The 24,354-nt window shown below is 45.0% G+C and overlaps 1 protein-coding gene across 5 annotated transcripts in view; it reads right to left on the reverse strand.

Moving 5' to 3' along the window:
• Positions 1–24,354, reverse strand: part of FEZ1 (fasciculation and elongation protein zeta 1) — a 49,921-nt gene that overhangs the window by 10,413 nt on the left and 15,154 nt on the right. For 2 of the 5 annotated variants that reach the window (XM_083588908.1, XM_083588909.1), the window contains exons 4-7: positions 10,734–10,820; positions 5,180–5,348; positions 2,915–2,938; positions 562–833 (exon numbers count right to left, since the gene is read on the reverse strand). In XM_083588908.1, coding sequence (XP_083445034.1) covers positions 562–833; positions 2,915–2,938; positions 5,180–5,348; positions 10,734–10,820 — 552 coding nt within the window. The remainder of the gene's footprint in view (positions 1–561; positions 834–2,914; positions 2,939–5,179; positions 5,349–10,733; positions 10,821–24,354) is intronic. The other 3 variants (XM_083588911.1, XM_083588910.1, XM_083588912.1) reach the window with 3 other exon arrangements.

Genomic DNA, 24,354 nt, shown 5'->3' on the forward strand with positions numbered 1-24,354 from the left:
ACCGCAAAAGACACTACAACAAAAACCATAATTATAATAACACAATTCGACAATTCAGGTTTAAATACACTGATATACCTATGACTGCACCCTTTTAACAATATTTTCCCACCTCTCTCTCCTCCCCCCACTTCCCACCACTATCCGCCTTATTGCTTAAATATTCATTCCAGATTTCTTCATATTTATCCATTCTTAATTTGCATCAACATGCAATTTGTTCATATGTAGCTAATCTATCCATATTATCAATCCATGTGCTCAATGGAATCTTTTTGCGGCTCTTCCAATTCATCAAAACAAGTTTTTTTTGCTTCTAATATAGCACGGCACATCCATTTTTTTTGACCCCTTGAAATCTCCCACGTTTCCAGAATATAATTTAGAATTAAATTAAATTCCCCTAAATAACAATTTCTTTTTATTACTCTTACTATAAATATCCTCACCTCACACCTTACCCTAACCTGCCCACCATCAACCCTTGAGATGTTACCCTCCTCAACAGACCAGATGTTGCCTGCCTCCATCTTAAATCATTGTTTTTAATTCCTTGCTCACCTTGAGAGGCATCTGGGTCGCCCTTTCTATTCGGCTGCTCTGTAGGCTCAGCCCTTTCTCTTTCCGCCTTCGCTTCATCACCTCTCTGTGCTCTTTCTGCTTGTTCTGGACCTCAATCAGCACCGTGATGAAGGAGTTCTTCACCTCCTTCTCAAACTCCAGCTCATCCCGGCGAGCCAGCTGCTGCACCAGTTCTTCGGAGTAGTCCCGGATAGCACCTTCTACGCGATCCAGGAGCTCTGAAAGCTCTGAGACGGACATGTGCTTCAAGCCTTCGAAGGATGGAAAGAGGCAGACATACATGTTTAAGCAACTTAGCATATCAGTGGGCTGCATTGCCAAAGGAAGTAATAAGGATGTTCTGAGACAGTTGCCGTTTGGACATTCAGAAAGCGCCACGTCAGTGCTAAGCATTGTTTTGAACACCCACAAAGCGCTATATAAAAAGCTAAGTGTTAATCTGAACACTCACAAAGCACTATATAAATGCATACCGTTATAAATGCTAAGCATTACTAATGCAAAGCGTTATTTCTAGGGCTGTCACTCAAATAAATACATGTCAACTCAGAAGGAAGCCTTACTGAGCTTAGTGGAACTTATCCCCAGATAAGTGTGTATAGGATTGCAGTCTCGTTCTAGGAATTTTAGTAAATTAATGGATATTAATAAATATGTGAATATGGAAAAAAGAATACTGATGGGGAAAAAGCATACACAGCAAGCACCATTTGAGAAGAGGCATCACCTACAGTTTTAAGACATAATTTTTTAAAAAATAATTTTAATCGGCTGCTCCACTTAGTCAATCAAAAAATTAACTAGTCCATCTAAGGCTGCAATCCTTTATCCATTTAACACACTGGGACTTACTCCTAAGTCAACATGTGCAGTGTTGAACTGTAACTAATTAATGCAGCCCTCATTAGTTTGCATTTTAGGGTTGCAACCTGATTAAAGAAAATTTTAATCAATTGCTTCAGAGAATGACCAATGCTTCACTGGAGAAGAGATGTGTGCTATCTGCCTTGAATGAGGCAGTGATGCACCCGCTCCTTAAGAAAACCTCCCTGGACCCAGAGGTGCAAAGCAACTATTGACCAATGGTGAATATCCCCTTTTCAGGCAAGGTGCATGAGAAGGTGGTAGCAGTCCAGCTTTAAGCATGCCTGGAGGAAACTGATTATTTCAATTCGTTCTGGCCTGGTCATGGCACTGAAATTGCCTTGGCTGCCCATGTTGATTACATTTGAGAGGTAAGGGAGCATGATCCTGCTCATTCGCCTTGAACTCTCAGTGGATTTTGATACTGTTGACCACATGTGTTGTAGTAGGGCAACATCATCTTCTAAGAGCCATTCTCTCCCAACCAAGCGGAAAAGCAACACGGTGTTTGCCACCTGGAGTTTTTGTAACAACTTATATTTTAAAAATGCTCTTTTTTTAATAATAAAATAGCAACCCCAAAACATGTGGCAAGATAAATTGGAGGTTCCTTTTTTAGTTGCTTAAAAGCTTTTGGAATAGATGACTTGAACCAATCCATTATACATTGCAGGGTGGTATTCTGAAGCTGGTTTTACCGTAATTAGAATAAAACATGTGCCTGCAACAAAACATTGCCAGGTGTGCAGAGTGCTCTTGTTCAGTGCTGAAGGGAGCCAGCCAGCCATGCCCTCTTCCAGAGGCTCCATTCCATTTCTCCTCCTGCCTGGTTTTCTGTCTCCACCCACCCTATCAGTCAATAAACATTCTATGCCCACTGAACATGCTTAGGCCATGTTGGACTGTTTCGGGGGTTCCTCACCCTATGAAGGTCCCCCCCCTAAAGATTTCTTGTCCTTCAGCAAACCTTATATTAATTTACAAAGCCCTGAACAACAGGTCCAGGGCGCCACTGTTGCCCAATGCTACAGAAAACAGGTACCAAATCTGCCCAGATCTGGAAATTATGTTGTGTGTCTGGAGGAGCATGCACATGCAATGTACCCACTCAAACCATCTACATGTCAAAAGGGAAAGGAGCATGTTTTGGAAAAGCATGACCCCCAATGTTTAAAAATGTGCATATGTATCCCGGGAGATGAGTGAGTGGCTAGGCTCCCTTCCACAAACCTACTGCACATCCTTTAAAAACATGTGCTTGCCTCCCTCAAAGGGCAAAGCAATCCAAGGCCAGACCTATTTCAGAATCATTGCAATGCATTTTCTTCTTCGTCGTTTTTAATTAGCTGGGCTTTTAGCATCCAGGGTTAAGCTTGGGTGCTTTGGCATGTGGTTTTATGTACTCGGCAGGGCATTTTCTGCCCATTTTTGTTTGCTTTATTGCTTGCTTTGAAAAACTGTAACTCACCCCAGGATCTAAAGATGGGGTAGCCTACAAATAAATAAACCAGTGTTAAAGCATAGCATAAACTGGACATTTTGAGCTCATGCTAAATAATAATGATAATAATAATAACTTATTATTTGTACCCCGCCCATCTGGCTGAGTTTCCCCAGCCACTCGGGGCAGCTCCCAATCGAGTGTTAAAAACAATACAGTATTAAATATTTAAAAGTTCCCTAAACAGGGCTGCCTTCAGATGTCTTTTAAAAATAGGATAGCTGCTTATTTCCTTGACATCTGATGGGAGGGCGTTCCACAGGGCGGGTGCCACTACCGAGAAGGCCCTCTCTCTAGTTCCCTGTAACCTCACTTCTCGCAATGAATTGTGCTCGGAAACATACTGGGAGCCAATGTAGGTCTTTCAGGACCAGTGTCATATGGTCCTGGCAGCCACTTCCAGTCACCAGTCTAGCTGCTGCATTTTGGATTAACTGCAGTTTCCGGGTCACCTTCAAAGGTAGCCCCACATAGAGTGCATTGCAGTAGTCCAAGCGGGAGATAACTAGAGCATGCACCACTCTGGCGAGACAGTCTGTGGGCAGGTAGGGTCTCAGCCTGCGTACCAGATGGAGTTGCCCTGGACACAAAATTGACCTGCGCCTCCATGGACACCTGCGAGTCCAAAATGACTCCCAGGCTGTGCACCTGGTCCTTCAGAGGTACAGTTACCCCATTCAGGACCAGGGAGTCCTCCATACCCGCCTGCCCCCTGTCCCCCCAAAACAGTACTACTGTCTTGTCAGGATTCAACCTCAATCTGTTAGCTGCCATCCATCCTCCAACCGCCTCCAGGCACTCACACAGGACATTCACTGCCTTCACTGGTTCTGATTTAAAAGAGAGGTAGAGCTGGGTGTCATCTGCATACTGATGATAAAAAGAAAGACATCATCACTTGTATGCAGTTCTGCTATATTCCACAAGAACGGAGCTGTCATGAGGACACCCCACCACTTTGCAGAGAATGGGGGAAAGAATCAGCATCCAGATCAGTGGAATGCATTATTGAGTGTTGCTCATTGCAGTGAAGGCTAGTCCATTGGGGAGATGGGGACACTGCCCCTCCAAGCACTTACAAACAGTTGGGACGTGGTATTGGTTTCCAGCTTCCTCCTCCTTGGCTCTACCTATCATTGGCTCTACCTATCATTGGAGGGATGCGGGTGGCACTGTGGGTTAAATCACAGAGCCTAGGACTTGCCGATCAGAAGGTCGGCGGTTCGAATCCCTGAGACGTCAAAGTGCAAGTAGACAAATAGGTACCACTCTGGCGGGAAGGTAAACGGCGTTTCCGTGCGCTGCTCTGGTTCGCCAGAAGCGGCTTAGTCATGCTGGCCACATGACCCGGAAGCTGTACGCTGGCTCCCTCGGCCAATAAAGCAAGATGAGCGCCGCAACCCCAGAGTCGGCCACGACTGGACTTAATTGTCAGGGGTCCCTTTACCTTTACTTTACCTATCATTGGCTCTGGCTGCACCAGGCCCCACTGTCACTCAAGGGGAAGACAGTTACAGCTCAGCAGTAGACAGCATCTACTTCACCTTCAGGAGCTTCCAGGTTTAATCCCTGGCATTGCTAGGTAGGGATGGAAATGTCTCCCTGCCTGAAACCCCAGAGAGCTGCTGCCAGCACAGAAATACAGAACCAGACAAACTACAGGTCTTGACTATACCAACAGGGCAGTTTCCTATATTCCTCTTCAAAGGTCTGTGCTGTGAGTGGAACACCAGTGGAGACTCGGAGGCAATCTTACAGTAACGTCAAAGGAGACAAGATGTTGGGGATCTATGATCAGATCTCCTGTAGATGTCTCATGGAAGTCACAGATGCAACATAACTTTGAAAGCACTCTTTAACCACATTAAGAATCATAGAAACTGTAGTTTGTTAAGGGTGCTGGGAGTTGCAGATCTGTAAGGTCAGCACCCGTAACTGCAGTTCCCAGTATTCACTGAAGGAAGCCATAACTATTTAAAGTGGTTAAAGAATGCTTTATGGTGTATCATATGGGTGAGAGTTTCTCCCGCCCACCCCCCTGCAAATTCCAGGTGGGGGCAGCATCCAGATTGGGACCATTGTTGTGGGTAAAGTGTTAAAGGTTGGGATTTGTGTAAAGAAACCCTAGACTTAAAGGTACAGATTAGAAGCTAATGTGCTGTGTAGTTTGTCCCAAAGAAAGCAGCAGATCATCCTCCCTGGACCTTATAGCCCAGACCCAAATGCCCTCACCTTCATAGGACCAGTTGTTGTTCAGGGTCTGTGTCAGCGCCTGCATCTCTTGTAGAAGGACAGAGTCGGCCTGGCTGCTGGTCTCTCCACCATCGTCTTCCTCCAAAATATCTTCTTCCTCTTCGGGGTCTGGTGAATTCTCCATCATCTCCTCGATTTCTTCAATCACCTGCAAAAAGAACAAACTGCTTAAGAATTATGTTTGGCTTCAGTGCAGAAAGAAAGAAAGAAAGAAAGAAAGAAAGAAAGAAAGAAAGACATTAAATTTTATTATGAAAATGCTGTGCATTATTTATTTTCTTCCAAGACAAAATGGAATGTTAGCTGATGTTTAAATTTCTCGGCAAGAATACATTTTCTTCAGTGTACCTGTTGGGTAGTTTAGGCAAATGTACCTTATAGGGACCATTCATTATTATTTTTATCAAGGCACTTTAAATACCGTTGATGAAACCTGAATCATCTAGGTTACAGCATGAACACACACAGATGCAATAAATGACAACCAAGTCCAAACACATTTATTTGCTACACTTGTATGCCACCTTCCTGCTCAAAACACTCAAGGTCTTTTACACTTTATAAATTTACAATCTAAGAGACTGAAAATACCTTTAAAAAAAAGATCAAAATCGTCTTTGGCTCAACTTCAGTCACTATCTCTCAACATAACATGCCCTACCTCACAGGTTGTGATGATAAAATGGAGAGAGAACCATGGAGGAAAAGTGAGAGCGCGCCCAAGAAAATCTGGGAATCATGGACATGCTTAGGGACAATCCAGTCGTCTCAAAATAACCCAGATGTGTTAAGGCATAGTACACAATTCTAAAAGCCACAAAGTCACTATTAAGGAGAAGACTACTGTGGTGTTTGCCTCCTAGGTGGGTCATAAGGAAAGGGTTAAAAATGAGTGTGATCTGATTGGCCAGTAGAAACTGATAGGAGTAGTTAGAGTGAGAGTCAGTGTTGTGCAAAAGTCAGTTGAGAGTTGGGAGTTGAAGATGGAAGAGGAAGGTTTAGTCTGTGGGTTGGTCGAGTTGTGTGGTGAGGGAGTGAAAGGAATTGTTAGGTGGAGTCAGATAGACAGTTGGAATAATCAGTTTGAAGTTGTTAGGAACGCATAGAACAGTTACGGAACTAGGATTAAGAAACTGCTAAGAAAAATTAACTGAAACCATAAGCTTGTTCATGCCTATAAATTAACTTGATTATTTGTTAATGTTAACAACTGTCTGGACTCCGTGATTACCCGTGAGGAGAAACGGGTTGGTGGCAGCGAAGAAAGCAATCACAATGGTGGCCCAGGGTCAATAGACCGTCAAACGTTCGGGGGCCCTATGTGATCACCACAACTACAAGGAATATTTGGGTACTGAGTCATGGAGGAACCTAGCACTCCACATCAGTCTTTGCCAACCAGGTTGTCTCCAGATGTAGGTGGACACCAACTCCAGATGTAGGTGGACACCAACTCCATCAGCCCCGCTCCCATCCTTGCAGCCACTGCAGCCATCCTTGCACCATTTCACACGGCCAGAAGGTGGTATTGCAGCTACCGAGTCAAGAGAAATCAGGTGACACAAGGGACCAATAGGGTTCTACGCCAGGCCCTCTTCTAGCCTGGATCCTTTGTCCGAGCTACTCTTTGTTGACCTTTCCACTCCGGCTTCCCTCCAGACCACAAATCCTTACAGAGACGAGCTAGATACAAGGCATCCCCATACACTTTAGGAAATATGCAATATCCTTGATGAGCACCGTGCTGCCAATATTTTAAAACAAGAACCATGCTTTGACATGATGAGATAACAATTTGCACAAAATTCATTACCCACACATGGGGTTGTTATTGTGTTCATCTTTCTGCTTCTCTGGGAAGAGGGATTGAGTGTTACACCACTCTGAGAATTGCAGCTCTGGGAACATGGGGGTCTCCTAACAACTATCAGTGCCCTTAACAATCTACACTTCCCAGGATTCCTTGTGGGAAGCCATGCCTCTTTAAAGCGGTATCATAGGGCTTGAAATGTATAATGCAGACTGTATTGGCTGCTTGCCCTTCTTCCTTCTTTTATGATTGTTGTTAGGCATAGTCTCTTCCAAATATTACTACGCCATTGCTATCTATCAAATGGCTTGGAAGATTTCCAGTTAGCGGCCATTACTTGGCCACCTGCCAATTCCCAATGCACTTCCTAATTGTTCCTGTGGGATGTCTCTTGACACCTACGTGTCTGGATCCCAAGGTTGACCCAATAGCAATCCAACAGGGATTACAACCAGACTTTAGGGGGAAACGCTCTATGGCCCTTCTTCTTCAAATATTTTGACACTATTAGCAGCATTGCCCTTCCTAAAACAAATTTAAGAGTTGGAATGCCTTCCATGGAAAAGAAACAAAGCTCTCCTCCATCAATCACTTGTTTTTGTTTTTTGCTCTTTCTTATCAAGGCCGCCATCTTTCAAAAGTAAATAAGTCTCCTGCATTCCTTGCTGAAAACACCGCTTGGAACGGTGGGTCATTGCAGCCGCTCAATAAATGGAGTATCATTGCCATGGTAACGAACAGAAATTCTCAGGTGCAGCTGAAAGCCTCTCAGTATGGAATAAGCTCCCGATATTAATGACCGACTCACTCACTCCTCAAACCCGAGAGACAGAAGCAAGAATCCCACTGAACCACAGTATATGGATTCTGTGGGGGAAAGACGGTGTGAAATTTAACAGCTAGCATGAGCACCAACTCTAAATCTTACTATGTTGTGTATTTTTGTGTCTTTATATTGTAAACCACCCTGTAATCCTTGAATGAAGGGTGATATAGAAATTTAGTAAATAAAAAATCTATCAGATCGCATTGTGCAGTACCCCATGACTCTAAAGCGTCTCACCCGCCCCCTCTTAGATGTTTGTTAGCAATAAAGGATGCTGCCTTATATGAGATTAAACTATTTGTCTATCTAATCTAGTATTGCAGCTCTAGCTGGCTGTGATATTCCGGGGTCTCAGGCAGAGAGAGCCCCTTCCCATCTCCTCCTGCTTCAAGGATCTTCAACTCCGCATGCTGAAAGCATTTAGAGGCTTCCCAAGACAGAACTTGGAAGCTAGAAGAATAGCAAAGATCGGTGACTGATTAAACTTCTTTTTTTAAAATGTGCTGACCTGTGGTCCTCCAGATGTGGCTACATGGCCCAAACTTCATGGCCAATAGTCAAAACTGATGGGAGTTGTAATTCAAACACATCTGGATGACCCCAGGCTCTCCATCCCTGGTTTACAGTAGCTGGCAGTGGCTAGCCAGGGTGTCAGAGAGGGGTCTCTTCAAGCCCTACCTGAAAATGCAGTGGTTTGAACCCGGGACCTTTTGCACACAAAGGATGCACTCTACTCCTGAGGGGTAATGGCATCCCCCTCATAAGCTTCCCAGTTAGCTGGTGAAAATGGCAGTGATTGTGTCATTCATGCACTCCCCCCAAAAAAGACGGAAGCCATTTTTTGTGCATTTACTTCAATTGTCACATTTATGCCCGGGCAAAATATACCCAACAACACAGCGTTACACTACAATCAGGTCTGTGTTTATTTTTAGAAGCTGTTCAGATGGTCCTTTTATCCTATAGCAATGTTGCGTCAACAGGCGGCTGAGGCTGTTTCTACCCACATACTACCGTATTTTTCGCTCTATAAGACGCACCAGAACACAAGACGCACCTAGCTTTTGGAGGAGGAAAACAAGAAAAAAAATATTCTGAATCTCAGAAGCCAGAACAGCAAGAGGAATCGCTGCACAGTGAAAGCAGCAATCCCTCTTGCTGTTCTGGCTTCTGGGATAGCTGCGCAGCCTGCATTCGCTCCATAAGATGAACACACATTTCCCCTTACTTTTTAGGAGGGGAAAAGTGAGTCTTATAGAGCAAAAAAATACGGTAATTCACGCATGCTCTCTCTCATTCTCCATATTCCAGTCCCCCCAAGGCCACAGGCGGAAGATATGAGATCTAAAGATTTTGGGGAGGAATTTTTCCTCCAAAAAGTGTGATGGGTGAGGGATGAGAGAAAGGGCTGGTATTGAAAACCACTGGCCAGTTTGAGCAGGGAGGATTCTCAGCTTTAGGAGCCAGTGCTTCCTGGGAAGAGTCCCAGGATGGAATTTCCCTTTTGGTTTTGGTTTTTAAAAATGTTCCATTGCCTGCTTTGGGGACTCCTAGGGATGACCCGAGACATTTTGCCGCCTGAGGCAAAGACAATGCCCTCTCACGCCACATACAGAAGGGTTGTTTTGCGTGCAGGTGGTCTCAGGTATAATTCCCATCACCTCCATGAAGAGATGCCATTCTGAAATCTTGTCAGCAATGTCTAGGCAACACGATGACCATGTACATACACAATAAAGGTAAAGGGACCCCTGACCATTAGGTCCAGTCATGGCCGACTCTGGGGTTGCGGCGCTCATCTCACTTTATTGGCCAAGGGAGCCGGTGTACAGCTTCCGGGTCATGTGGCCAGCATGACTAAGCCACTTCTGGCGAACCAGAGCAGCGCACGAAAACACCGTTTACCTTCCCGCCGGAGTGGTACCTATTTATCTACTTGCACTTTGTGCTTTCAAACTGCTAGGTTGGCAGGAGCTGGGACCGAGCAACGGGAGCTCACCCCATTGCGGGGATTCGAACCGCTGACCTTCTGATCAGCAAGTTCTAGGCTCTGTGCCACCCGGGTCCCTTTTACATACACAATAGACAATCTTTATAGAATTCCTTCAAACCAAAACAAGCACAAAATGAAATCTTTAGTCTCAAAGTCTCTCAAAATCTTTAAATGAAGCGAGGTACCAGACTGTGTACGATGAAAGACAAGCTGTGACACCCATCTTATTATAGTATGTATGTATTATGGTTTATATTTTTTGTAAAGTGGTATGTGAATGCAGGTCATCGTCTGTAAAATTTTATTTTCAGTTTATGAAGCAATTCTACATCCTCCCACCATGCTGACAAAGAATTCTACGAAACAGTAGTCAATATCCGGAATCACTGTTCAGCGTTGGACATCATATTTGCTGAATACACAAAGCTTCACAGCTTGTCTTTGTACTTGTTATGGTTTGAAGGAATTCTATAAAGATTGCCTATTGCGTATGTATATGGTCATCGTGTTGCCTAGACATTGCTGACGTTCTCTTTGCAACACGGGGGTTTGTTTCATTCTGAAATCTTGGACCGCTGTTAGATGGTCTGGGGACTACAGGTTAGCCGTGTGGTGACAACCCTGTACATGTTTTCTGTTTGCTCTGCAGCCAATATAGGGGGATGCATGGCAAAGCCGACATCTGAAAGCATTCGAGATGCCCATAAATCTCCACCTGCTCTCCAGCCACCGTTGTGAGCAATTTCTCAAGGCAGATTTGCTGAGCCTGGAAAGAAAGAGGGGTTGCCTAAAGGGCAAACACCGCTCTTTGGAAAAGGCTGAGCACGTTTGCCGAGCGGGTGGCAGAAGGTGCCTTAGAATTTCCCATCCTTTACACAGGAAAGGCCAAGGGAAGATTGTGTACCTGATCTGCTGTGAGTAGAGGCTCCTCGTTAATACCAGAGTCATTTTCACTCTTCTCGTTAAGCTCTTCCTCTTCCTTCTCGTGGATCTGAAGGGGGAAGAAAACCCAAGCCGCACGCTGATTCAGTAGCAGGTATGGGTGGTCCCCATTTAGGTTTATTCTATTTCTATTTTGGTCCTTAGGCTAATATTTCCTAAATGGACCGGGCAGGTATTCTTTCTGCTTTTTTTGGTTTTTTTAAAAAATAGAAAACCAAAGTTCTAAGAAGCAGTTCAAAAGGGTATGCCGTGTTTCATTAAAATCCCCCAAGATTCCCCTCTATGCAACATGCGTAATTGTTTTGTTTCCTCGTCTTCCCCAGATATCTGGCAGAGGAAAGTGTTGGAGGAAAAGAGGGATCGTTCACTAAAACAAGAGCTCAGAGGAGAAGCCTAGAGAGGAGATAATGACACCCGGCAGGCAATCGCACTGAAATATCTGGCAAGAAGCATCAATATGAAGTGTGGCTCAGCCATGTTTCTTTTGGGGGTCAGCAGTACCACTTGGCATTTTTGGGCAGCTTCCAGAGCCCAGGAAGACCCAGCCGGGACACCACCAATTCTGTTCTCCCTCCACCATTAAATTTTATTTGGCTGTGTCTTCTTCACACAGCCAGGAGTGTACTGGCAAATTCACAAGTGAAGGGTCCCTTCACAATAGCCACAGCCAGGCCTGCTCCTAAGATTATGCAACCTTCTAAGATTACAACAACAAACAAACCTACGGTCACGTAAAGCATCCTCAATAAACACACGAGACGTAACCGGCTGGGTTCTTAGATAAATAAGGTATACTATTCATTGTGTCAAATTGTAAATTTCAACAGAAGTAACTCATAAAGTGGTCCACAGCTACTACTATGCCATAAGATCCACTGTCTTGTAATATCACATATGTGCTTTAACTACTGGTAAAGCCCGGGACGGCGAAACAAGGCCAATATTCCGGAAATCCTTGTCTAGACTCTGTGATAGGATTTTGTGGAACTGTAAAAACCTTTCATGTGGATTGTTTGGGCTTTATGAACAGACAGGTGGAAGAGACACCATTACACAGATGGACCTTATGCATGAACTGACTAGAGAATTATCTGATCCACTGGGTCTTCTGCTTTGTTCGTTTGTTGAACTTTATGAGTTACTTCTGTTGAAATTTACAATTTGATACAATGAATAAAGGTAAAGGTAAAGGGACCCCTGACCATTAGGTCCAGTTGTGACCGACTCTGGGGTTGCAGCGCTCATCTCGCTTTATTGGCTGAGGGAGCCGGCGTACAGCTTCCGGGTCATGTGGCTAGCATGACTAAGCCGCTTCTGGCGAACCAGAGCAGCACACGGAAACACCATTTACCTTCCTGCCAGAGCGGTACCTATTTATCTACTTGCACTTTGATGTGCTTTCAAACTGCTAGGTTGGCAGGAGCAGGGACCAAGCAACGGGAGCTCACCCCGTTGTGGGGATTTGAACCGCCAACCTTCTGATCAGCAAGTCCTAGGCTCTGTGGTTTAACCCACAGTGCCAACCGCGTCCCTGATACAATTAATAGTATACCTTATTTATCTAAGAACACAGCCGGTTACGTCTCGTGTGTTTATTGAGGGCCTTCTAAGACTAGGCAATAATCTAATTATACAGTAACAATAATTAGGGATGTGTTGCACCAGTCAATGCAGATCTCCACGTGTTGCCTTTCAGCTAGATCTACTTTTTCAGGTGCACACCGTTATCCTGAAATGGAAGCGCCTTGTGTTTTCAGTGTGGCTAAATTCTTAACTCTGGAGCATACAAAGCAACAACTCATTTGTGTTCTTCCTTCTCGCCTTCTCCAGGAGCCAATCCTCAACAACCGACTTGCCTCCTTTCACTCTGATTGGCTCCAAATGACAGGTGGCCGCCTGTCATGGATGCTTTAGGTGAGATTCCTGCATTGCAGGAGGTTGGACTAGATGACCCTCAGGGTCCCTTCCAACTCTGTGATTCTATGATTCTATGAATCGGTGCCAAGAGGGAGAAGACTTCTTTTCATATCTGAGCCATTGGCCGACTTCTGGTGCTGGACCCCTACCACTGCCCATCTGGCTGAGTTTCCCCAGCCACTCTGGGCGGCTCCCAATCAAGTGTTAAAAACAATACAGCATTAAATATTAAAAACTTCCCTGAATAGGGCTGCCTTCAGATGTCTTTTAATGATAGGATAGCTGCTTATTTCCTTGACATCTGAAGGGAGGGTGTTCCACAGGGCAGGCGCCACTACCGAGAAGGCCCTCTGCCTGGTTCCCTGTAACCTCACTTCTTGCAATGAGGGAACCACCAGAAGGCCCTCGGTGCTGGATCTCAGTGTTCGGGCTGAACGATGGGGGTATAAGCTAAACAAGCTATCGCTTAGGGCCCCACTCTCTTGGGGGCCCCCAAAAAATGTAAAGGGAAAAAAACTGCATATACATTTCCAAAATATAAGATACAAAACAAATAAAATAAAACCTACATACAGTGTTTTGTGTGGGCTCCTATGATGTAAGTAATGGGCCCCTGATCATTTCAAGTTAGAGCTTAATCATTATTTCACTGTTCATATACTTCTTAACTGTATTTCAGTTCAACAATTAATTTGATAAAATACCTATTTTGTTATGTGCAAATGGCTTTAGATACCTATTAGGTCCATAAATTACCATATAGCATATATTCAAGACAAAAAACAGCGACAATTTGTTGTTGACAAAGGAGAGCTGGATATATAAAGGGCCCCATTACCTTCAGTAGCTTAGGGCCTCATCGAACCTAAATCTGGCCCTGATCCCTACCATTATTGCAATGGTCTTGTGGTCTTCCGATAGGCATCTGGGCCAGCCACAGAATGCCTTATCAAATGAGTTTTTAGTCAGATTCACCAGGGCTCTTCCTATTTGTCTAGCTGCCATTCTAATTTCCCATAATGTGGCCCTAGATCAGGGGCATTGCGAAGCGTAAAACAGCAACTGGAACCAGAAGCTCATGGAGAATAATAAGGTTATCAATGGCTAGAAGCCAAGGTAGCTCTGCCCTACCTCCATGGTAAAGGTAAAGGGACCCCTGAACATTAGGTCCAGTCGTGACCAACTCTGGGGTTGCGGAGCTCATCTCGCTTTATTGGCCAAGGGAGCCGGCGTACAGCTTCCGGGTCATGTGGCCAGCATGACTAAGCCGCTTCTGGCAAACCAGAGCAGTGCACAGAAACATCGTTTACCTTCCCGCCAGAGCGGTACGTATTTATCTACTTGCACTTTGACGTGCTTTCGAACTGCTAGGTGGGCAGGAGCAGGGACCGAGCAACGGGAGCTCACCCCGTCGTGGGAATTCAAACCACCAACCTTCTGATCGGCAAGTCCTAGGCTCTGTAGTTTAACCCACAGCACCACCCACGTCCCTCCATGGTAGAAGGCAGTAATGCTTTTGAATACCAGTTGCTGGGAAATGCAAGAGGGGAGAGGCTCTTGGGCTTGGGTCCTGCTGGCTGGCCACTGTAAAAACAGGATGCTGCATTAGAAGGGCCATTCTGATTTGATTACTTAAAGCCAGCCTCTTCAGAATTGAATTACTTTACAGGAAATTTAAAAACAATACTCATGCTCAAGGAAGGCTGTAGCCAGAGATTTACTCTGAAGGGACCAGTTCTGGCTCCCTAGCGATTCACCCTCAGCCTTCAGCTTATAAGGGCCATTCCAAAAAGCCAGGAAGTCCTCCCTTCCTGTTTGATTCTTATTTAGGAAGGCGATCAATACTTTCTGGCCTCACTGTTTCACTGGCTCCAGCAGTTTATTTGACTGAATTGCTGCACTGGCTGACGCCACTAGCATCACCCGCTTCCTGAAGCTGAGATTGCATAACACCCACTACAGCGCTGGAAGAGGTAGCTGCTGCAGAGCTTGTGGAAAAAGGCAGGCGAAAGCCTTGCGACCCACTTTCCGGAAGTCACTACTAATTCTTACAAATGTGCCCCCTGCGCAGAGGCCACAATACTTGACATGCGCCTGCTTTGCTTGCAGACCCAACACAAAGCCTCCATGGGCAGTTGCCGGTGTGTGTGTGTGTGTGTGTGTGTGTGTGTGTGTGATGTGCTGGCAGGGTATTAATTTCTGTAATATAACATCACGCCAAGGCATGGTAGTAAGTTAACATGGCGAATCCCAGCCACCCAGTGCTGGTTGCTGTGGGACGTTTAGCAGTCAAACATAACTCTGCATGATTTTGCTAGTTAGTATATGAAGGGGTTAAGGACCACAGAGTTAGGTCATGCTTCCTCACCCCCAGTGAGGGAGGAAGTGGTATATTTCTTCCTTTCCTTCCCTTACCCTCCTTCCCCACGCTGTAAGCAATGGAGGCGGACGTGACTCAACATGGCTTCTAGCTTCAGACACATGTCTGAAGCTATCTTTCTGTATTTCTACTAAGAATATTTTTAGCTGCATTTCCAATTGCTGCTGCATAAGACAATGCATGTTTGTTGCCTCAGATAAGTAAGTAAAGCATTTTTCAACTGACTTCACTGTGTAGTCTGTTTCATTGCAGGAGGGTAAAAGGGGGTCAGCTGCTTCACACAGCAGAATGAAATAAATAAGGTTTAATAAACTATTCCTATGTTTCACTAAACTGCTTGACAATAGCATTTAAACTCTGCTACTGGGGCTCTCTGGGTGCAGGCCCCATGCTTTCGAATTCAGACTTTTTTCCTTTGCTGTTAACCCCCACACACGGTTCTCTAGAGGATTAAATATAATTAATATTTCCTCTTACCGATTCCCATCAATTGCCAAACTCTTGCATGCATCAAGCAAGCTTACCTGGGCCCACGTAAGAGGGGAACCAGTGTTTTGACAAAAGGTCCCATAAACTTAGAGCCAGCTCCTGCCCACTAAGGAATCTGGCCCTCAGGCCAAAAAAAGGGAGCCCCACCCACTTCTAAAAGCCAGCAAAAATATTCCAGCCATCTCCCCTAGAGAACATTAAGTGACGGGAGCCTAAGAGGTCAAGGAAGAATTGCAGAGCAACCAGGACATAAAATACAGGTAGCCTAATGGGTTTAAAACATATTAAATTGCACCAAGCACAAATGACATAGTGTTTTGAACGTAATTAAAAAAAATAAGGGCCAAATGCACATTTGTATTCATAGGGCAATTCTGGGGACAAACTGACTTCTTAGCAGGCAGCTGGGTAGGATCCTGCCTGCCCACCCTTTTTTCCTTAGGAACACTTCATTACGGGCGCTTTGTTGTGTACTCAGTGCTCTTTATGCAGGCCCGTTTTTCGCAGCATGCACACAACGTCAAAATGTCACCCCTATTTCCCCCCATTTTATCCAGATTTACTGTTTCTGCCAGTGTCTCTGTGTATGTTATTCATCGGTAGGGATGCAAGAAGGAACCGTTTTCCATTCTGCCCTGTATTCATTACACTGTTTTCATTCCACTGCAGGCCGCCTTCCATCAAAAAAACTCCATTATTTGTCTTGCTGTCTGCTGCGGTGAAATTGCGTAATTCAGTACGCAGAATGACATTGCCATTCTCTTATGCCACCCCTTTCATTTCAGTGCAAAGGAAAAGCAATGTAAATGTGAGGAAGAGGGACAGTTATCAATTGTGTATCATTTGCAGACTGAAAACAACAACAGCTCTAGACAATGGGAAAATAATATTGGGCAGCATTTAAATGCTGGACGGCATTTAGACGAGAATGGCACTGTGTGAATACTGCACGAAGCTTTTATCTATTTAATATCTTTTATTATATTTCTATCCCAGCTTTCCTCCTAGCAGGTCGTGTGCTCAAGACATCGATTCTATAAAACATATTTTGCTGCACTGTGCGAAATACGAGCAAGACAGGGCTGAACTGATATTACCCTTGCTGGTACCTTTCCCGGGAAAATCAGAGGCTCACTATGTCAGGTTCCTATTGGAAGACCAGACAAATGCTAGAACATTAGCAGTGGCGAAGTTTTTATCGGTGGTTGCAAGAACCAGTGATCCCTATCTTTAAGTCTGAACAAAATGCTTGTTTAACCTGGAGGTAGGCTGTCTGAATTGTGCATTGCTTTGTAACAATTTGTTGGGTCTCTGGACCGTAATAAAGATTGATTGATTTAATATCTTTTATTATATTTCTATCCCAGCTTTCCTCCTAGCAGGTCAAGGTGGTATACACGATTCTCCCCTCACAAGAACCCTGTGAGGTAGACCAGGCTGAGGGACAGTAACTGGCCCAAAGTCACCCAATGAGCTTCATAGCTGAGTGGGGATTTGAACCCTGATCTCTGAGTCCCCAATGAACTGCTGAGTGGAAACACGCTAAATCTCCACAAATAAAAGAGCTAGGGGAAGAGAGAGTCTGAGAGACCACAGATTTTTCACCATTGCTTGTACAGTGGTACCTCAGGTTACATACACTTCAGGTTACAGACGCTTCAGGTTACAGACTCCGCTAACCCAGAAATAGTACCTCAGGTTAAGAACTTTACCTCAGGATGAGAACAGAAATCGTGCTCTGGCGGCGCAGTGGCAGCGGGCATCCCCATTAGCTAAAGCAGTACCTCAGGTTAAGAACGGACCTCCAGAAGGTCCAGGTTAAGAACGGACCTCCAGAACGAATTAAGTTCGTAACCTGAGGTACCACTGTACACTGAAAAGCCAAGGCTCTTCAGTTTCAGGAGCCTTTTCTAACCTCACCCAGAGATGCCAGGTGAGCACGGGGCACTGAATCTCCGGGTTGAGGGTTCAATCCTGGGAACTGTAGTTTGTTAATGGTGCTGGGAATTGTAGTTCTGTGGTGGGTAGACGATAGACCCCAGGATTCTTGTGCTTGAAATGTATGTTGTATACGCAAACCTTGTCTTTTCTAGACTCTGGAATTGTTTCCATTGATTTTAAAAGACTGCTATTTCATTTTTAAAAAGCTCTTCTCCAAATAAAACCTGGATGAAATACAAAGCTATTTTAATTTATTCCTTGGTCCTAAGCAAAGGAGTGATTACGCCTGTTCAGCTGCTTTCAAGGTCAGCGAGTTCTGGCTACAATACAAAGCGATGCAGGAAGAAGAAACTGCATCACAGCAAGGGTTATTCAAGGTTTGCTTAGGAGTGTGTCCCTCTCAGCTTTCGAAACCCTACTAGCAGATTAGCAAGAACCCCTCAACATCTGGAGGCAATCCAAGGGCCCAAACAAGAACAGTAAAGGTAAAGGTAAAGGGACCCCTGACCATTAGGTCCAGTCATGACCGACTCTGGGGTTGCGGCGCTCATCTCGCTTTATTGGCCGAGGGAGCCGGCGTACAGCTTCCGGGTCATGTGGCCAGCATGACTAAGCCGCTTCTGGCGAACCAGAGCAGAGCACAGAAATGCCGTTTACCTTCCCGTCAGAGCGGTACCTATTTATCTACGTGCACTTTGACATGCTTCCGAACTGCTAGGTGGGCAGGAGCAGGGACCGAGCAACGGGAGCTCACCCCGTCGCAGGGATTCGAACCGCCGACCTTCTGATCGGCAAGCCCTAGGCTCTGTGGTTTAACCCAAACAAGAACAGACGTTATGCTAAATGCACCATCAGAGCTTGGAAAGTTCATTTTTTAAAAAGAAACTATTCTCTTATAAATTCCAGATTGCAACATCAAGTGTGCCCCATGCCTCATTAAAAGTATCAGAAGAAAAAGAAAAGAAAGAAAGGAACTAATTCCAGATCACGTTCGTCACTTTGCTAAACAAACTAGTTCAGTTTATGGCTCGAGTTCATCCAAATAATCCTCAGCCAAAAAAAGAAAATCAATTGAGGTGTCGACTTTACAGCAGTGAAGTTCAGAACACCAATGACAAACTGTTCTCTTCTCATTTTTCAAGACGCTGCCTGGAGCTCTGATCATCGGAGAGGACAGTGACGACGGCTGTCAAGAGCATCCTCAAAGACCCGCATCATATGCCTGTATGCTGCTGGGGGGAATGCTAGATCTCCTACAGGCTTCCACTGCCCGCTGAAAATAACATCTCTCTGGCCATCTGTTGTTCATGCTTCCTGGCCCGATTAAATTAGTCCTTCACTCCAGCAAACCCATTAATAATATAAGGCCTAATAAGTTATTGTTGACTGAGCAGAATAGCAGGCTCCTGGTGGAAGCTGCAATTCTCCATGCGTCAGCCTACAAAGCCAACACACACATTGCAATATGATACGATACGATAATCTTTATTGTCATTGTCCCATACAAAACAACAAAATTGAAAAAATCTACATAAGATATTCAAAAACCAACAAGCCTGCCATCCCAGCTATCCCAACCTGGTTAGCCCCCTAAAAACTCTGATACCCCATTTTTAAATAAAATATACTCCCGTAGAGACTTCTTACACTGCATTTAAAACCAAAATCACATTTGGATAGAAACTGTTTCTCAGGCAGCTAGTCCTAGTCTTTATAACCCCGTACCTTCTTCCAGAAGGCAGAAGCTGAGAGAGATCATTTCCGGGGTGCGCACTATCCTGCACTATCTCTGCAGCTTTCTTATGGCACCTGGAAGCATAGATTTGATCCAAGGGGGAAAGAGTGCACCCAATTATTCTCTCCGCAGTCTTTACAACCCTGGACAGCATTATTTTTTTCTCTGACCGTGCAGCTCCCAAACCACACACACAGACCATAAGTTATCCTGCAACATTTCGGGAGGACAAAGTGGGGCGCCACCCTCCCACTTGTGCGGTCTCCACTCTCCATAGCTGCCCCACCACTTCTCTTGCCCTTACCCACTTGGCCCCCCCACCCGTCCTGCCACTTTTCTCGTGCCCCCACCCACCCACTGCTTCTCACCCTTGCCCGCCCAGTGCACGAGATCAGGGTGCCCTGGGATGAAGGCAGAGCCTGGGGCGCCTTCATAGAAAGCAGGGCCATCCCGCCTAGAACAGGACACTTGGCAAGTATGACACTCTTGGAGCAGATAGGTATAAAAGTGAAATGATTCCTTTCTTTAATTTCAGCTGGGGCGCACATGACACACCCAACCCGTGGCTGGTTATTGTCAGGGACTGGGCAGAGGAGGAATGGTGGAGACTGCCTCCCCACCCTGACCCTTCCAGGGAGGAGGAAGAAGAAGACAGTATAGATTTACAACAAGAGTTCGAGGGAAGTCACAGCTCAGAGGCAGATGAGAGGGGAAGTGGGGAAATCATGGGAGAGCCAGAGCAACACCAGGCTGACACGTTGTCATTAGAAAGCATTCCAGACCCTCCATCTCCCAGAACCCGGTGAGCGTTAAAAGTAGGAGAGCAAAGAGCTCAAAGACAGAGGGCACGTAGCAGCACCCGTAGAGGAGATGGTGAGAATGATGAATGAAGAAGTGGGAGAGACAGGGGGTGGAGATTCACTCGGGACAGCACCATTATCCAAGAGGCTGGGTTCTACAGAGCCTCTCTCTGTAAATACAGTGGTACCTCGGGTTACAGACTCTGCTAACCCAGAAATAGTACCTCAGGTTAAGAAAAGTTTCAGGTTAAGAACAGACCTCCAAAATGAATTAAGTTCTTAACCTGAGGTACCACTGTATTGAAATAAAAAAGGACGGTAAGTAACTTTTCCTTGTCTTTATACTTTCCTAGGAAACCAGCCGGGAGCCGCTGACAGCATCCTGACAGTTGTCCCACCACCTTCAGATTCAGATGGTGGCCAGCCCTACCATTTGACAGAGTGGGGCAATCGCCTTAGGTGGCAGGAGCTGCGGGAGACAATGGTGGCTGCTTCCCAGCTATTGCTCTGGAGCTCCCTTGGCTGTACTCCTGCCCTGTTGGAGAACAGAGCTCTGTGAGCTACTACCTGGCCCATCTGAGCAAGATGCCCTGAGTGAGGCCTCGCCCTGCCCATTCCCTTTCTCTCTTCCACCAGGCCCAGCAAGAGGGAGGAGAGTGGAGTCTGTTGCTTCTTCTCCTTGCTCCTGGTCTCTGCATGAGAGGCCGGTGAACAGGCTGTGGCAGCAAGGGAAGGATCAGCAGGGCTAGAGGATGTCGGGGCTTGACAAAGGGCCTCCTGTTGATGCAAAGGCCATGGCAGGTGCCCATTCATGCCAAACCCTGGTGCTGACTGTATCAATTAGGGTTAGAAGCTATGGCTGGGGATAGCTTGTGTTAGCAAGAGCCAGTGGGGACAACTCCTTTCCCAAAGTGAATTTCCCATTACCTTTGAAGTGGATGTTTGGGGTCAGACAGCTGACCAGGTGTCTTTGGGGGGAATAGAATGCATCCAGCAACACTTCAAAAAATAAAATAAATGCAGGGCTGACCGATTTGATGAGACAAAAACCAAAATATATAATCCAGAAACAATGGAAATCTTTAAATGATTGTTTATGTAGACAAGGATTAAATGTAAGGTACTGGTTGTGTTTAGAATAGATTTATGAAAGATTTAGAAAACTTATTGATTAGAATATTTGTGTGAGATTGTATGGGAAAAATACAGAATAACAGATACAATCTTGCTTAAAATGTATATAGGAGGTGATGGAAGTCAATCAACGAAATTTTATTATTATTTTCATATTGAGATATTTGTAGAATAAACTTGGAAGAAATTCTTCCAACTTTTCTTCTTTTTTCTCTTTATTTTTTTCTTCTTTTTTCTTTTCTTCTTTTTTTCTCTTTTGTTCCTTTTTTCATATATATGTGCTTATTTGAAATATGTATGTATGTATGTGTTTGCAATATTTTGCTTATATTTTGTAACAATTATGTTAAATATTTTTTTAAAAAAAACAGGGGTGGCAGAGAGATAAACACTGATTGCAATGCCTTCCTAATTTTTTTTTCCCTGAGGCTGAAGATAGACAGACATTAAAAAGAAGCTCTCTGCATTGTGATAATGCTTTGAACTCTTGTTTTTAGTGAACATCCAAATGTCACCTATCAGCGAACCTATCGCTTGTAGGTGTCACTGTTTGGGGCTCCATTATTGCCAGCCCTTGCCATTCCCCCCTTTCCCCCCTTGGAGTCCTACTGCCAATTTCCTGAGACAAGAAGAGATTGCACTGCTTCTATCTCAGGCACTTTTTGTTTGTTTGTTTGTTTGTAATGGCTCCGGATACACAACTAAATTATATTTGTTCTTGAGGGACACTTTTTTCCCCAGCAACAGTAGGTGCCGGAGGTGGCAACTGTTATGTACTGAAGTTCTCACCCTGGGCCAGCAGAGGGATACTGTAGATAGTTATGCAAATAAGGGATCGAAAGTGACGTTCAGTGATTGGATAGTTTCAGAAAGTTGTTACAGTTACGCTGTACTGGAGCTCTATATAAGCAGGCTGACTGAACCCTGCTGTTCAGTTCTGTCGTGGCCTGTGAATAAACAAGAGCTGTTTGAAGAATCGCTGTCTCGTCTGATATGTTCACCCACAACTTAACAGCAACAAAGAGGCATTTCCTTTCCTCACTTACCGTCTTGAACCTTACTCCCGCTGCTGCCTTTTTCTCCTGTTCACGAAAGGAAGCGCCTTGCAGCAAAACACATGGACCAGGAGCACGTTTGCACCAACTAGTCCTGCCCCCGCTGCCCATTTACCTGTCTGCTGACCCTCCCACCCACATATTCAACATTTGTGTGAAGGGGATGGCTTCAGTATTGGATTACAGCAATGCACTTCCTTGTGCTTGATCCGGAAGCTGTGGTTAGTGAGGAATGCTGCAGCATGGTTGCTGATAGGAGTGAGATTCTGTCAGCAGATTACACCCCTGCTCAGAGATCCGCACTGATGGCCATCTATTTACCAGGCCAAGTTCAATGTGTTATTATTGGTATATAAGGCCCTAAAGGGACGCGGGTGGCGCTGTGGGTTAAACCACAGAGCCTAGGACTTGCCGATCAGAAGGTCGGCGGTTCGAATCCCCGAGACGGGGTGAGCTCCCATTGCTCGGTCCCTGCTCCTGCCAACCTAGCAGTTCGAAAGCACGCCAGTGCACGTAGATAAATAGGTACCGCTCTGGCGGGAAGGTAAATGGCGTTACCTTCCATGCGCTGCTCTGGTTCGCCAGAAGCGGCTTAGTCATGCTGGCCACATGACCCGGAAGCTGTACGCCGGCTCCCTCGGCCAATAAAGCGAGATGAGCGCTGCAACCCCAGAGTCGGTCACGACTGGACCTAATGGTCAGGGGTCCCTTTACCTTTTTAAAGCCCTAAATGGCTTGGGACTTGTTTACTTGCAGAATCGCTTTGCCCTGCCTGTGCCCAGTTAAGCACTTATACTCAAGCCATGTTTGTAATAAAACAATCTTTTAGTGTGGCAATACTTACACCTGCCTATTGACATCAGGCAAACACCTTCACTGTACAGTGGTACCTTGGGTTACAGACGCTTCAGGTTACAGACTCCGCTAACCCAGAAATAGTACCTCAGGTTAAGAAATTTGCTTCAGGATGAGAACAGAAATCACGCAGTGGTGGCAGCGGGAGGCCCCATTAGCTAAAGTGGTGCTTCAGGTGAAGAACAGTTTCAGGTTAAGAACGGACCTCCGGAACGAGTTAAGTTCTTAACCCGAGGTACCACTGTATTCTTTCCAGTGCCTTCTTAAATTAATTTTGTTTTGACAAGTGTATCCCTGACATGTAGATCTTGGTGTGTTTCAGTCTTTTTTTCTTTTTCACGTTGATTTTTAATTATCATTAAATGAATGTTTCCTGTAAACCACAAAGAGATTTTACAACAATCACACAGCATATAAATGCTGTTCAATAAATAACGTGCACCCATGGAGCTTCTCCATGAGAGCAGCAATGCTTGCCAATCAGGGATCCCAGTCACGTGGGAAAGCTGGATGAAAGTGAGCAGGCAGAACGTCCTCACGCTAATGCCAAATTTGTGGCTGCTGGGGGAGCAGCATGCAAACATGTTAGACACAACAATAGTGAAGATGTCCTCACCCCCCCCCCTTTCATCCTCTGTATTTACTGAGCACATGGGGTGAAGTGTTCTTTGAAAACTCCTACAGATGCACTAAAAAGAGAGCTGAAAAGTGCTCCCAAAGCTGTGAGCTGCCTTTTGAATGCTACAGGCCTAATTTAACTGCAACTGGGGGGTGGGGGGGAATTGCACCAAATTCTGTGAATTATATATGACTCCGAATACGGAGTGTGGATTTCCAAGAGCTGCGTTTGAAGTATGTTTTTCCTTCCCTTCATTTCTGTTTTCTTCTTTTCTAGGCTACAATTAGCCCTCGGGTTTCAAAAATTATAGAAATGGTGAGGTGAAAACACCCAACACCGAAATGGCATAAGTTTCTGATGCATAGTTAAAAATAAATACTGTCTTCAATATTTCAAAATGTCTAACTTAAATATTGTCAGATATTGTTATTTTTAAGATGCGGGTTTCTATGAGTCCCTTCCCCTTTGATTCCCCCAGACCAAATCCTTATTAGACTTACCAGATGCTCCCAATACCAAGAAAATTGTCACCAGATTATACTTCAAGAATGCAAGCATTCTCTACTTTAAGAATGCAAGGGTCTTTCAAAATCCACTAACTCCCTTGGGATCTTCCAGACTCCACAGTTTTCATCATCACTATGAATTCTCATCTTTA

This window comes from Podarcis filfolensis (assembly GCF_964270895.1).
Source record: "Podarcis filfolensis genome assembly, chromosome: 15".
Taxonomy (NCBI): Eukaryota; Metazoa; Chordata; class Lepidosauria; order Squamata; family Lacertidae; genus Podarcis; species Podarcis filfolensis.